The following is a 15,998-nucleotide window of genomic DNA, read 5'->3' as shown; positions in this document are numbered from 1 at the left end:
TCTTTGTGATCTTCATTGTGCTCCCTTTCTTTGCTTTCTTGAATGGTGTTTTAAATTAACTGCAAACCCTGGGATAAAGAATCCTGGCATCAGTCCTCTTTATCGTATTTGGTTTCTTGTTTTCCTGCCAAATTCTGCTTCTTGACCAGGTCAGTCTTCCTCTACCCTTCCAATTTTGGCTTTCAAACCTTTCTCTTTCCATCTTCTTGCTACCCATTGTCAGGTTCATCATACAATTTTTCAATGATTGTCTGTTAGGTTGGGCCCAGTAAGTGCCTGTCTGTCTTGTTTTGTCAACCTTTGGCCACAGTTTTCTACCAACAGATGGATGTTTTGAGTCCTCATCCATGTTTTTTCTCTCCATTTTTTGTTTCTTTCTCTTACCTCCAGTACTCTTCAATTTTAGTGTCTGGAGAATGTGGATTCATATTTTTTTGGCCAAAAAATTCCATTCCAGAGAATATAAATTCCTTCTCCAGGATTATATTCTTGTTTCTTTATGGTCCCCACGTAGACCAGGGACTTACCTTTGGCAACACACCTATTGTCTCTCAACTGATATCTTGGCAATCCAAGGTTCTAGGTGGAAAATATTTTTTTGTGTGGTCTTTGTCACCTTATTGGTGAGTGATCAAAGCTGAAGTGTTGAGTGTCTTTCTACATGTCCCTGATTGCTCTGTATATCACAAGTTTTCTATATTTTCTCCACCTGAACTAGTTTTTTCCATTTTTATGCTTTTGCATTTGGCATAGTATCAGCTCATTATATATTAAATTAAATTATTAGGGCCTTTTCTCACTACTTTTAAGACCAGGGGCTGAAATTTTAATTTTTTCATGAATTGGCTTCTTTCAGCCCATTCTTGGAATACATTATCTTTTCATACCTGCTTATTTGGGATGATTTGTTTAGAATTTCAAGTCTTTTCTTTTATGCCAGCAAAATATTTTTTTCATCTGGGTATTTTATTTAACTCTAGTCTCAGCTAGACTCAGCCTCTACCTTTTTCCCTGTAGATTGTGGAATGCCTGGTCACCAGCATTTGTTCTTGTTTTCATTATTCACAGGAAGTTCTTTCACTTTTCAGGACTTTAGGTTTTCTGAAACCCTGAAAAAGTGTTAGAAAACATTAAGTTTTCTTAATAAGTGATTAGATTTAACATTTGATTTCTGTAGTGTGTTAAGAATTAAGGCCAAACACACCAAATACTGAAGTTTTCTTTTGGCAGTGTGTAATTTTTGCCTTCATAATTATGCATAAGAACAATTCTAACTTTCATCCAAATTCATGTTTTTGCTTTGAAAAATTTGATATTTTAAGTACTAAAGCTTAAACTTCTAATGGAATATGAGAATATGTGTGCATATATCATTGATAATTTCATTTTCATGCAGATATCAGAAATTTTATGGAATTTACTGTTTTTCTTTATAACTTAAGGTATCTCTTACATCTGTATTGAATTTGTAAATTATAAATATCGTAGAATTACAGTGACAAAGTATGCTCAAGTAAAACCCTAATCTGGACCCTGTAGTAAAACCCAAGAATTTAAAGTAAATATTGAAGTTTGTTTTACAACAATGCAGAAACAATATTGATTTAGTTTTATGTGAAATGTATACAGATGGTTGTGTATTTATATTAAAAATTTTTCAAAGTGCAGATCAGCGACTCCTATGAAATCACACCAGATGTAAAGTTGTGATGGAATATCAGTATTGAAACTACATTATAACATTATATATTTCATAAGTAGTGTGGTTTCACTAATTATTCATGCTCTTAGATCATAAAGACATGTTTGGATTGGGAATTTAAAATTTTGAAAAAGGAGATATCTTTTGCATTCAGTGGCATTGGAAAGCAAAGGACTGTGGGGTAACATGAGGGATCAGTACAATCCAAAAAAGAGATATGAAAAAAGACATCTTGTGCATGAAGTAAGCAAGATGTGATGTCTTGTAAGAAGCAAAAAATCCAAGAACACATTAGTCAATGGTATAAACTGTATGTGTGTTTCAGACAAAAGCCTCTCAGTGTGGATTCCTACACATGGTGAGGGGACCTCCCAGGGAAGGTTCTGTTCTTTGTTTCCTCCTCTGGGATCTAAACATCCACCCATGTGTTTGCCATGCATGGCAACCCATGAAGGGGAGGAGAAGGTCCTGGTGGTTAAGGGATCCAACCCAAACACATCACTTTGGCCTTAAATTCCTGTAGACGGGCGACCTTGGGGTCAATTGGCTGGTCCACTCGGGCTAGGGTCAACCAAGTACCAGTGTTGGATGTTTTCAACAGGTTTTAGGACAGTATATCTAATGCTGGTGTTTGGGTATAGTGCTCACGAAACCCTGGCGTTGCTGCAATGTTTTTGTTTGACATTGTAGTGCGTCCCCTCGTAGGGCTCCATGGTGGGTGGGGTCAGTGGGCACCAAAATTTCCCTGTCTTTATTATGGATACTCCAATTAAAAATTTTAATAAAATAGTGAAAAAACAGTCTATAGGTAAACGACCACATCTTGAAGATTCTGAGCAGCAATCCTCACCATCCGTACCACCTGTTGTACCTTATTTTCTTATATTGCACTTTTTCATTCAGAAGGGACTATAGGGACTTGCTGGCTCTCCAAAGTCAGTAAAAAAAGCTTAGATCTGGTAACATATTGGTGGAAACAGTGAACTCCTCTTACATTCAAAGGCAATTGGGGATATACCTATTGAGGTTACTCCTCATGCTACTTTCAGTTCATCACAAGAAGCTATTGTTGGAGGGATATGAAGAACATTCCAGAGTCGGAGATTCTCACTGGTTTCTCCACCCAAGGAGTTTCTGCAGTGAGGAGGATCTCCAATCGCAAAGATGGAATTATGGTGCTGACTAATGTCCTCATTATCACATTTACGTCACCATGTCCACCTGCCAACATCAAGGCAGGTTATCTTAATTGCAGAGTATGGCCATACATTCCAAACCCTCTCCGATGTTTCCAGTGTCAACGGTTTGGTCACTTGAAGATGTCATGTCGTGGCTCCTTGATGTGTGCTCGTTCCAGTGGCAATGATCATGATGCCTGTGAATGTGAAATGGACCCTCATTGCATCAATTGCAATGGCTTTCACTCGTCCTACTTTTGTTCTTGCCGTAAATGGTTGGAAGAAAAAGAGGTGCAACGTTTAAAAACATAACATTACCTATCCTGAGGCTCGAAAATTGCTGTCCATCACCTTATCTCGGACATATGCTACAGCACTTTGTTCCACAGCTACTGAGGGTGTCCAGACAGATCTCTCTGTGTCTCCTAAAGAATTATTTTCCAAACAAATGAAAAGTCTTTTGACCTCCATGGTTAAAAAAGTTGATGAATCAACTTTGACATCTATCTCTGTTCCTTATATACATTCCACCAAACCCCAAGATCCACATCCTTTGATTCCAGGTACAGCAATTTCCTTGAATCCATCTTATTCTCTCACCCAAAGATGAAAAACAATCATTCTTTTATGTCCTGAGTCTTTGGAGTCCCCTTCCAACTGCAAAGACCTGCCCAATCGACCCAGGGCAGAATGTATGGAGGTCGATAGACCTCCCTCAAATAAGGAAAAAAGACATGGCCATAAACAGAAGGGTTCTCTGCCCAATTCGTCTACAGATAAATAAAAAATGGCCATCATGACACAATGGAACTGTCGAGGTTTACGTTCTAATCTGGATGACATCAAAACACTGCTTGATTCCTACCATCCTGTTTGTCTATCCTTACAGGAAACATTTCTGAAATTGCCAATACAGTCATCTTTCTGCAGTTTTTTTTATACAGAAATGACAGGCTGTGTGATGGACAAGTGCATGGAGGGGTGGCACTGTTGGTTGATCAGCATGTACCCACCCTGTCTTTGCCACTAGACACACCCTTGGAAGTCGTAGCCATTTGTTTTCCTTGGGTCATACCATCACTGTTTGTTCTCTCTGTCTGTCACCTGGAGAGACATATGATCAATCAGACATTGATGCTCTCATTGAATAGTTGCCATCTCCCTTTTTCATCCTTGGGGACTTTAATGGACATCATCTCCTCTGGGGTAGTGCTGGTATTGATAGGATAGGTTGCTCTGTAGAGCGTATGCTCTCTGATCACAACCTTTCTCTTTTCAATACTGGTTCTTCTACTTAATTTCCAGTCAGTCCTTTACTGCTATTGATCTCTCAATTTGCTCCCCTTCATTATTTTCCCACTTTTCATGGAGGTTTGACAATAATCCACAAGGCAGTGATCATTTTCCTATAATCTTGAGAGAGACTGGCCATGGTCAATGCCACCTGACCTGCATGCCCTGGTGGAAGCTGGATCAGGCAACCTGGCTCTCTTTCACTGCTTTGGAAGAACTTGATTCTGCCATTGTCTGTAAGCCATCAGTAGACAACTGTGTGGCAGCAGTAATTGACTGTATTGTACAAGTAACTGCTCAATGTATTCCTAAAACCTAGACATGTTTTCCACTATATCCTCGTACATGGTGGAATCCTGCTTGCCACATGTCACAGAAGGCTCAAAAACGAGCCTGAGATACTTTCCGCAGATATCCCACACTCTCGAACTGCATTGCTTTCCAGTGGGCTCATGAACATCCTCAATGGGTATGACATCAAAGCTAGAAGGAATCTTGGATTAAGCTCATAACCAGCATATCTTTTATCACCAGTTCCAAAGACATATGGGACAAGATTCAAAAGGTCAGTGGGCAATATAACTCTGTCCCCATCTCGATCTTGCTCTCTGATAGCCAGGAAATGGCTGATACCCAGAGCATTGCCGATACTCTCAGTGAAAGCTTTTGCCAGGTATCTAGCACTTCTGCCTCTTCTTCCACCTTCTTAGCCATCAAGACTCGGGCAGAGCAATCACATCTTTTATTTCAAGCTGATTGTCTTTATGGCTATAATTGTCCCTTTACACTGGGGGAACTCAAAGTAGCCTCTCATTGGTCTGGCAGTACATCGGTTGGACCTGATGATATACAGTATGAGATACTGCGCCATCTATCTCCTGGTTTCCTTGCTATCCTTCTGATTTGTTTTTAACCAGATCTGGCAAGAGAATGTTTTTCCTGCTGCCTGGTGCCAGGCTATTGTCCTATCTTTCTCCAAGCCTGGGAAGGATCTCAAGATTCCTTCAAACTATTGTCCAGTTGCTTTGAAGAGCTGTATCTATAAGACCATAGAGAGGATGGTTAATGCTAGACTTGTTTGGTTTTTTTGAATCAAACAACCTCCTCTCGCTCACTCGATGTGGGTTCCGACAACAGAGCTCCACCGTGAACCACCTGATTCAACTTGAAATGTCAATCATGGAAGCCTTTCTCAAACAAGAACATCTTGTATTGATATTCTTTAACATTGAGAGGGCTTATGATACAACATGGAGGTATGGCATATTGCTAGACTTCCATGTATATTGGTTACGTTGCCATTTGCCCAATTTTATTAAAAAATATTTTAATGGACAGGAGATTCCGAGTTTGTGTGGGTTCGACACTTTCCTGTTCTTTTCTTCAGGAACTTGGAGTTCCTCAGGGCTGTGTTCTGAGTGTCACACTTTTCAGTATAAAAATTAATGCCATCACTGAATAACTCCCTCTCACTGTTGCAAACGGGGTCTATGTCAACGACTTTCACATCTCATGTCAGTCGTTGAACATGAGGTATATTGAGCAGCAGCTACAGAATGCTCTCAATTGTTTAATGAAGTGGACTACAGCAAACTGCTTTACCTTCTCTCTCTCCAAAACTGTTTGCATGCACTTTTGCTGCCAATGGGGTATTCACCCTGATCCTGAACTTTGTATTGGTGAAGTTGTGCTGCCTGTAGTACCTGATACAAAATTTTTTAATCTTATCTTTGACTGTAAGTTGACCTTTATGCCACACATTAAACAGCTACGGGTCAAATGTACAACAGCACTGAACATCCTCTTTGCCCTCTCTTCCACCATTTGGAGAGCAGATTGACATTCTATGCTAAGGATATATCGTGCTCTTATTTGAGCGAAACTCTACTATTGATCACTGGTCTATGGCTAGACCCTATTCATCATCTAGGACGTTGGGTCTGAACTGGATCTTTCTGCACTTCCCCAGTTCAGAGCTTATACATAGTTTCATGAACCTTCTTTGCACCTCTGCCATTTGCAACTGTCTTTACTATATGCTTATGAAACTTTGTTCCTTACCAAAGCATTCCACCTGGGGTTGTGTTTTCCTTTCTCGATGGGCCACACTTTTTCAGACCAGACTGTTTGCCATTGCTTCTTTTTGCCTTCGAATTCAGGTGCAGTTATATGAATTGGGTCTGTATCCACTGGTCAGCTCATCCCTCCATGGCTTCTTACATTCCCAAATTGTGACCTATCTTTAAGTCATCTGAGAAAAGAAACACTCTTTATATACTGTCTGCTATTTGCTGAACATCTTTTGAACCATCCTTCCATTCCTATTTATACGAATGGTTTGAAATCAGGTGACTGTGTGGGCTCTGCCATGGTTTGTTGTGGTTCGGTGGTTGTGTGCAGAATCCCCTCTACAGCTTCTGTGTTCACTGCTGAACTATATGCCATTTCTCTTGCCCTGGATCATATAGAAGGTAAGCAGTACTCGAACTGCACAATTTATACTCACTCGCTTAGTTGTCTACTGGCCCTGGAATTGCTTCATGTTGGTTCACGCTATGTTCTCGCCAATATTCAAAACTGACTGGCCCATTTCTCTTTAACATCCACTTCTGTTTAGTTTTTTTGGATACAGGGCCATGTTGGTATTTGTGGGAATAAGCTCACCGACACTGCAGCTTATTTACAGATGCTCAATGAAGCATATGTGTATCTTCATAAATGTAACAATTTTTTGCCATTTTCTACTATTCATCCTGTGGAAAAAATAGTGAAGTAGTTCACAGCATTTGTGATGCTTTTTAAAATGGTTCATGATTATCCCTGAATAATGATCCAGTGGCAAGTTAAGTATTTGGAGATTGGATACAAATGTCAAGGTGAATTCCTCCTTTTACTATGAGACTACTATTGTAGAACTACGTACCATACAGAAATGCTGACTTTCCATAGAAATTAAGCCAACAAGGTGCGAGTAACTAAGATAAGGCAACCTACAATTCATGTGTTAACATACTTCAAGAAGCTGGAGAATGTAATGAGTATTCATGATATTCCATACAGAGACACACCCCTGAAGTCTCCAGATGTACTGCCTTTCAATTTCTATGTGATCAAACTGATGAAATGGGCATTGTTAAATGCTACTTTCATATAGTAAGGGAATTATATAAAGCAGAATAAAGGGGTGGTGTACTTTGGTCTACTAATGATGGAGACTATACAGTGGAAAAATTATACTGCAAGGCTATTGCTAAGAGGCATGGCTGTTAGACAGACATGATGGGCATGGTAACATAAATTGTAATGATATAATTAAACTCCAAAATCATTTTAGTATAATGTATTCATTCCTATGTATTTTGAAAATATAAGAAAAGAAAATATTAAAAAAGAAAAATAGTAGTTTCAGCCTTACAGGGTATAATCAAATTAATGATGAATAACATATCTGTAGAAGCATTAGTGATTTAAGTAGGTAATTGTGTATTAAAAATTGGCTGTTTGATCTTTTGAAACAGATGGTTTCATGGAAAAATAACACGAGAAAAAGCAGAGGATTTGCTCCGAGCAGGTGATGATGGATTGTTTTTAGTTCGGGAGAGTACAAACTTTCCGGGTGATTACACTTTGTGTGTGTGTTACAAGAGTAAAGTGGAACATTACAGGGTTATCTACACAGACAACAGACTCACTATTGATGAAGAAGAATATTTTGAAAACTTGTCCAAGCTAGTAGAGGTAACAGAAATGTTATGCTTATAAATATATATTTTAATAAAATCCTAATTTAAGACTGGTTGAAATAATTGATGGGTATTGGTACAATACCCATAAAGTAAAGTAAATACATAATTCTAACATTAGGCATGCAAGTACAACTTTGTCTATCTATCATTTAAAGATATAATGACAAAATAAACATACATTGATTAGCATACTTGCTGTTTTACATTTTTATTGTGCAATAATCCAAACAATGTGCTTTCAAGTTTCTAAATTTTCAGTGCTAGTCTTTGGTATTTTGTATCATTTGACAAAGTACAAGAATGAAGGCTACCTAATGTTATTATTTAAAGCATGTATTATTTGGTTATTTTAGAAGTGGCAATGTTAATTTTTAATGTGGTGAAACATGGAGATAAAAGTGTAGTACATTAACCCTTTTGGTACAGGTCGTGGGTTAAAGGCCATGTAATAGCATTTGTTTACTTGCATTCAAAAGTTTATTAAACTACTTTTTCATAATTTGTTAATAAGTTTGGTACCAAATTGTAGATTATAATTCAAGCTTTAATATTACATATGAGTTAATTTCATAATTTAAATGTAAATATCAAAAGAGCACATCCAAATATAAATTTTAGTAAGTCACATGATATGTTAATGCAGCACTGTTTAAAATTAGGTGTTTGTGATGTCAGAATATCAAATGTATAGTTTTATACAAGTTAGGGACTCAGATTACTAATGTTATCAAAGTAGAATAGAAAATAAGAATGTCAGATCTTTTTATTTTGCTAAGATATAGTTTGTGTTGAATCAAACAATCTTTTATACACTTTTGACATATGAATAACCAATCAACAGCTTAGAATGTCCCTAGAGTGGTTTTATCAGCCATTTAATTCTGTGAAAAGGCTACTGCATTCTTTTTATCCATGATTTCAAGGGGTTAGGTTTTGTCTTTCATGTGTTCAAAGTGTCATATTTTTTAAAAGCTAAAATCTTAAATTATAATTGAATTCTATGGTATAAATGTAGTTATGATTTTTTAATTATTCAATTTTGTGTGTGTGTGTATAAAACCTAAAAAAATAATTTTTTCGATATCCTCTACGTGTGAAATTTTAAAAGGCTTCGCGACCCATATCCAGAAACAACCAAGTACAAAGGTCATCGGAAAAAAAAAGTTTGCTTTACTTCTTGATTTATTGTTCTATATTTTAAGAAAAATAAATTTTATTTATTTCTAAATATTAATAATCTATATACACGTATGTAATGTATAATAATATATATGACTGTATAATAGAAAATACTAGTTCATTAAAACACAGCCAAGATGGGGAAGACTAAAGGTCAGTTTTTTATTACTGGATACATAACATGAGTGCACATGCATTGCATCAATGCAGGTTATGTAATGTTGTTAGGTGAGCATGACTGGAAGGTCATAATACGTAGGCATTCTAACACAAAAAAAGCATAATTTATATTTATTTTTTAATTTTTTTTATGGTTACAAGGTTGGTCAAGTGACAGACCCCACAAAGTTAGAGTATAGAAAATAACATAAAATACAAAGCCTTACAGAAAACAAACATTTAAAATATATTTAGTCGGTGTTAAAATTATGCAAATAATATTTGAGATTTTGGGACAAAGAATAGTTTTTAATCATAACCTGAAATCACTTTGCACTCAGACTAGTAATGAACTCTATTTTCACAAACAAACATAAGTAAAAGTATTTCATTAAAAAATCTGAGTTTTTGTGTTCAGAATGATTGTAATCCTTAAGTCTACCAGAGTTTGTGAAGTAATCAAAAGTTATAATGCAAATATTTAATGTGTGCAGATGTGTAAACAAACTCTTGTTTATTATACCAAGCCCATAATGAGTGTTAATGGTGTTTTTGCTAAGTGACAGCAACATAAGCTATTTTCTGTGCTTTTTTCTTTACTAACAAAATTTCTAATGAAGTAGTTTTCTAAAAATTACAGTTTATTTAATGAGAGTATCATTGAGTCAGATTAACTAATTGAATATTAAAAATGTTTTCAGTAATAATTTAAATTTTATTTCTTTTTTTTTCTACATAACACTGACTGGAGCAACATAGGGAAAACTGAAAAGTTTAGAACTTTTAAATAAATCTAAATTACCTCATTTTCTTTCTAGAATGACTGCATATGGCAACAGACAATTATGCTATTATTCTTACAGGTAAAACTAATCATTTCAGTTTTTGTTTCAATCCATTTGTTGCTTTACAGCTGCACTTAGACTCTTTCAGTGTGTGCATAAAATACTTTGTTGTAGTGGGAAAGCTTTTTGTAAATTAAGGATCAAGCTAGTAGAAAGCACAGTCAAATTACAATATCATGCCTTGCAGTGTCTTCATACTATATTGATTAATTTTTAAAATTTAAATTACTTTGCCTAACTTGATAAATTACTGATTTTGATATTTATTTCATCTCCCAGAGCTATTTTACTGATACTTTCTGGGGTCCTGCTAATCATTTTACACTTTTTTAGGAAGAGTATATATAGCCATTGTGGCCCTTTAAAAAGAAAATAGAGCACAACTCACCTGTTGGTCATGTGGGTCTTACTAGAAGACTATCATGACCCATCTGTGGGTGATATTGGAGCAAATTTGTTTAGTTACTTTTATAACAATCAATAGAGACATATGCATAAAGAACAAGAAATTATTTCTTACATGTAAACTCCTGTCGTTTTTACATTTGAAAATGTAAAATAGATATTCCTTACACTAATTTTTTTATTAGTGTTGGTGTTGAAAAAAATGTTTTCTATTCATTTTGTGTTTAATTTAAAACACAACCTGTTCTAATGCAACATATAAAATATTCTAAAACTACTGTAATTTACTTAGCTTTCTAACTAAAGTATAAATTAATTTTAAAAAATTCTGTTAGCTTGTTGACATGAATTCAACAATAGCAAACAAAGAACTGAGGTGAAAATTTCAAAACTTATCATTTGATTGAGATATCTTCATATCAAATTCAGTAAAGTGGAAGCTTTTTTTCATTTGTTATGAATAATCCAATGGCAAATAAGAGAGAATCACTGACATTCTTCAAAACACAGGATATGATGGGAATGTGTGGTTTGACTTTCTTTGCTCATATCTTCATAAAAGAAGAAGATTGGAGGCTATAAATTTACATCATGGCTTAGCTATATTTATACTACAACTGTAAGTAATGCAAAACTTGGAAGGTAACATAGAGGTAGAAAGAAAATGTAAAATTGCCAATTTAAAGCAAATGTTTTTGTGATAGAAAAGTGAAGGTTGAGAATTTATTTAAATATTTCCTTTCACTATTAAGAAATTGAAACATAGTATTAAAACATGGATTACAAGCTGTTTTTATTACAAGTTTATTGATATACATTCATGAGAAAGTTGTTTAACTAAATTTTGAATGCATCTCTAAACCTTAACCTCTACCCAAACTCACAGGGTTAAGTAAATAATTATTTTGAGAATGTTATACCTGCAATTTGACAAGATTTTCTTTATAAGTTTTTAAATGGGAAATGTTTTCAATTGTACAGAAGACAAGACACTGAGTATAGGTGCTAAATGCTTTGGAAGCAGATAGGATATTCATTGTAAATATATGCTAGTCTGCTCTTTTCTGTTTCTTGGTGTATTGCAATATGTGATTAACACCTTATTTTGACTGTTGTTGCTTTAATCAAAATCTCTCAAGATTGATTTTACGTGAAAAACTTTTGTGTGTGTGTTTGAATAATAAATTTTACTCTATTTAACCAGCATTATCAGAAGGATGCAGATGGTCTGTGTACACAGCTCCGAAAACCTGTTCCCAAAGAAGGAGGACTCGAGTTTTCTGTTGACTCAAGTGCCTTTGAACAAGCTGGCTGGGTAGTTGACAAACAAGATCTAAAACTAGGAGAAGTGTTAGGGAAGGGTGAATTTGGTGGTAAGACTTTGCTAACTGTGATCAGGCAACAGTTGATCAGGCCAAATATTGTAAAATGTATTAATTTGTGTTTGCTATAAATGTGTAAATTGATTTTGCTTCCCTGAAGATATATGTCACTATGAAAAGTTAATTTTTAGGATAAGCTTTGTGTGATTTTACTATTTTACTGAGTTTTTATATATCATTTTTTTAAGTAACTGAATAATTACTAAATACAGAAAACACCACTGCTTAAAAAAAAAAGGATGGTTATAATGTTCATTTATTAAGAAATTCTTATGTAAAAGTTTTCAGTAAACAAATACCTGATGAATATTTTTGTCATTTTACTTTCTTATATTATTTTGACAGTTCTAACTTGGGGATAAGAAAATAAGAGCATATCTAGATTTGTATGAAAATGCTTAGATTCTAGATGGGCCAAACCCAATTCTTGTATTTTTAAATGTGGTTAATCCTCAAAGGATTTTTTCATGCTCAGAATTAGACTTGTTTAGATCATTAGAGGATTCATTTTCCATAGACCGGAAAAATTAATTGAAAAAGTTGAACAAATACAGTCCTAAAAATTCAAGTCTTGGAATCATTTTTAGCCTATAATGTTACCATAACTGTGGTGCAGACAGCCTAGGAGCTTTGCTCCAATAAATGCCATAACTGTGGTTATCCAATCTTATTTTTTTGGGGTGGGGGAAAGTTTAAGTCCTTTGTCTTTGCATTAAAAAGGGACTGTAAATGAAAAGATATTGAAGGAAAACTTAGAAGAAACTGAATAATAAATGTGTTATCTTTAAGTTAAAAATTAAAGGTAATAAATTAGGCTTAGCATAACGTAGTGATAGAAAATTTATTTATTTTCCTGAAAAAGAAAAAGAAATTTATTAATATTAATGTCCAGTCAGAGCAAGCTATGTACTTGGAGTGAAACTAAAAAGAAATATAGCAATTAGTAAAGGTTATTAATTCTTTTGCTACAGGTTGGTCATAAAGCTCATGTCACGATGTTTCAGTTATTTGCAGAATTTAATAAATAACTTTCTTCTCAGCATATGTAGATAAAATTGGCATCAAAACACAGTTCATAATATAAATTTTAATATTGCATATTGTAATTTCTTAATCTGAAAGGAAGTATTAAAAAATATTAATTAAATGTACTTTTTGTGTCACATAGCATGTCCTCATATTTTATTGTTGAGCTTATAATTTATTATTCTTACTACCATACAACATCTATAATGAATAATGAATTAGAAACTCAAATTTCAGACATTAACAAGATAAAATATAAAACAAGAACCTCCCACTTTATTGATTTGCTTGGGATATCAATATATTTAACAACTCTACTAGATAATTCCCCACTTTTACATTCTTTTGAAATCTCTTCTCTATTCATTCCTGCTTCTACTAAACAGATGTTAATAAACGATAGAAAGAATATATTCCAAAATACATAAACCTAAGTGTCATTAATAATCTTAACTTGAAGGTGAAAGCCATACATTTACTGCTAAAGTCTGCTGAATAAGTTTTGATTTAAATAAGTGAGTTTTTTTTAATCTACATGCAGCATAGGTAGAAAGTCAGATAAATTGCAATGATTTTATGTGCACCAGTATAGTAATTTCATAATTTTTGTCTTTCTGAAATGCATCTTTGGACAATACAAAAAATTAGTTTTTTTCCTTTCATTTGAAAGAATAAAGACTTGCAGCAATGCTTAGCATGTACAGTGTGCGAGTACAGATCAGTTTCATAACATTGTAACATTGTTTTTCTGTACATTTTTATTTTTCTATTTTTATGCATTAATGAGTAAATAGTAATATTCACAAATTCTTACTTTGTATACGTATATCATTAAAATTTAAGCAATCTAGAAGGATAACTATCATTCCAATACTTACCAAGTTTATTGGACTGGCTTGAACTTTGTACAAAGTCATATCATAAACATTTTCTTGCATTTTTATTAGCTTGGACAATTCTTGTTCGTACTGTAAGCAAGTTGATAAATTCTTTCCCACTGTGCTCTCAGATTTAGGATTACAGTAAACTCTGTGGGAAAGCTGGTAATTGTAAAACATTAGCTTGTTTGCTATCAATGGTTTCATATTACAGCATTGTGTAATCAGTCTAATGGCAGAAGTGGTGATTCATTGCTTTATGTTTGGGAGGTTTCTACTTCAGTCTCTAAAACTAAAATAAATATTAGAAATAGATGTGAATAGGTTAGAAGTAGAAATTCTCAGGACACTATCCACTTATGCAATGTAGAGGTTTTTCTCATAGTGTCTATAAAGAATATTTGTAGCAATTTGTTTAATACTTTTCTCTAATATGATATAGGTCCAGCTTATCTTTCTCTGATTAAATTGTTTTCAGGGTTACTGGTGAGGAGTGGAAGTCTGAAACAAGAATAGCCCAATGAGACATTTATGAAAGTGTAGATTGAACTGAATCTCCCTTGAACTTAGACTTCAAGATTAAACAACTTTAGGAATACTAATCTTATTTATTTTACCTGCTACTTTTGTGGCTGTATAACAAGATATTTGATTGGTGACTACTAACACTTTTTCTTCACTTTACCTATTCAGTATATAGGTTTTTCTCATATTGGCTATAAAGTATATTCACACCAACAATATGTTTGTCTAATAATTTTCACTAAAAATCTGAATTTTTTTAAAGATTTATAAACCATGTTAAGAGTTGTGGTATGGAAACTGTGATGGTCGCTTTGGGATTATGAGGTCAGTGTAATCCACTAAGTCTGAAGGAGGAGGATTAAATTACCTTTCTCACATCCATAATTATAAGGATTAGAGTGGAGTTCATTATTTAGTCAGTTGTGTATCCTTGCTGCTAACAGTATTTTCAGGTATTAATTCTAATGTACTTAAACCATTTAATTTTTCACATCATATAAATTCTGTAGGCTGTACACAAAATTCTTTGAAAGTATGCCTTGCAAAGTTAGTGTTGTTTAGTTATATATATTCTTGGGTTTCCGACGTTGGTGGCCCTGTTTTAAATACGTCAGTTTCTATAGAACCAGAATAATCACATATTGCGCTGGCGTGTTAGTTTATCCACAGTAGAAGGAATCAATAAAAGTTAGCAATGACTTCAGGTATTTAGAAACAATTTTCCATGGGAGCCTTTCCTTTGTTGACCCAAGTATTTTGGAGGTGCTCGGTAGACGGTTTTACAGACCAACACATCATCAAAAGTAAAACACACATGCTGAGAAACATTAATCATGCTTATTGCAATATTTGTGGTAGAGGACCAGTAGCCATTCATTCTGCTTCTCAGAAATTGCAAAGCTAATCAGGTAATCAACATGTTTAGTGCTGCAGGGTAATTCCTAAAACCCCAATTATGTAAACATTTTGTTTGTAGGGTAGTTAGTGAATGAATTGTTTCATACAGTTTCTTTGAGAACATTATTTAACTACTTATGAGGATTAGAATAATTATTAGTATGAAGATGTTGATTTAACATTAAGAACACCATCAGAACCAGTTACATTTGTTAATAATACTGGTGTCAGACCCTGAGTTACTATTATTATTCTGAATACTAGAAGCCTGCTAGGTCACTTTGACAGTCATTAAGGTACCTGAATAAACTGCATCGGCTTGAATTAACTAGGTGGCACCTAGGCTGGCATATATGATATGTATGGCTTACTCATAAAACAGGAGAACTGGAAAAAAAACAGTGGTAATTAATATTTGTTTCTTATAAGAAAGAGCTATGTAGCTACAGTAAAACTAAAAATCAAAATTGCTATCAGTATAGCTAATTAAATATACTTAAATTTCTTATAAAGATTAGAATCCATTGTTTTCGTCATTTGGATACTCTCACTGTTAACAGTAGTTTAGGCCATAATTCCAGTTGTAATCTCAAACTAATATTTCACTTTACTTGGTGTACTTTAGAGAAGTGTGAAGAGATTTTACTTTATATTTGTCAGAAATTTACTTTATCCTACATAAAAGTTGAAGTAGAATATTTATAGGTGTGAAATTTGTTTAATACATAATACTGTAGAAAATTAATCTGTTGACGAGTGAGGGAATTCAGTACTTTATCTCCT

At 34.2% G+C, this 15,998-nt stretch overlaps 1 protein-coding gene across 4 annotated transcripts in view; it reads left to right on the top strand.

Annotated features, from left to right (window-relative positions):
• LOC143249136 (tyrosine-protein kinase CSK-like) overlaps positions 1 to 15,998 on the top strand; it is a 62,839-nt gene that overhangs the window by 30,914 nt on the left and 15,927 nt on the right. For all 4 annotated transcript variants that reach the window (XM_076498497.1, XM_076498500.1, XM_076498496.1 and 1 more), the window contains 2 exons: positions 7,692 to 7,911; positions 11,712 to 11,880. In XM_076498497.1, the coding sequence (XP_076354612.1) occupies positions 7,692 to 7,911; positions 11,712 to 11,880 (389 nt within the window). The remainder of the gene's footprint in view (positions 1 to 7,691; positions 7,912 to 11,711; positions 11,881 to 15,998) is intronic.

Source organism: Tachypleus tridentatus, chromosome 4 (assembly GCF_004210375.1).
Source record: "Tachypleus tridentatus isolate NWPU-2018 chromosome 4, ASM421037v1, whole genome shotgun sequence".
Taxonomy (NCBI): domain Eukaryota; kingdom Metazoa; phylum Arthropoda; class Merostomata; order Xiphosura; family Limulidae; genus Tachypleus; species Tachypleus tridentatus.
The sequence above is the reverse complement of the archived record's forward strand: the minus strand, read 5'-3'. Positions and strand labels throughout refer to the sequence as shown.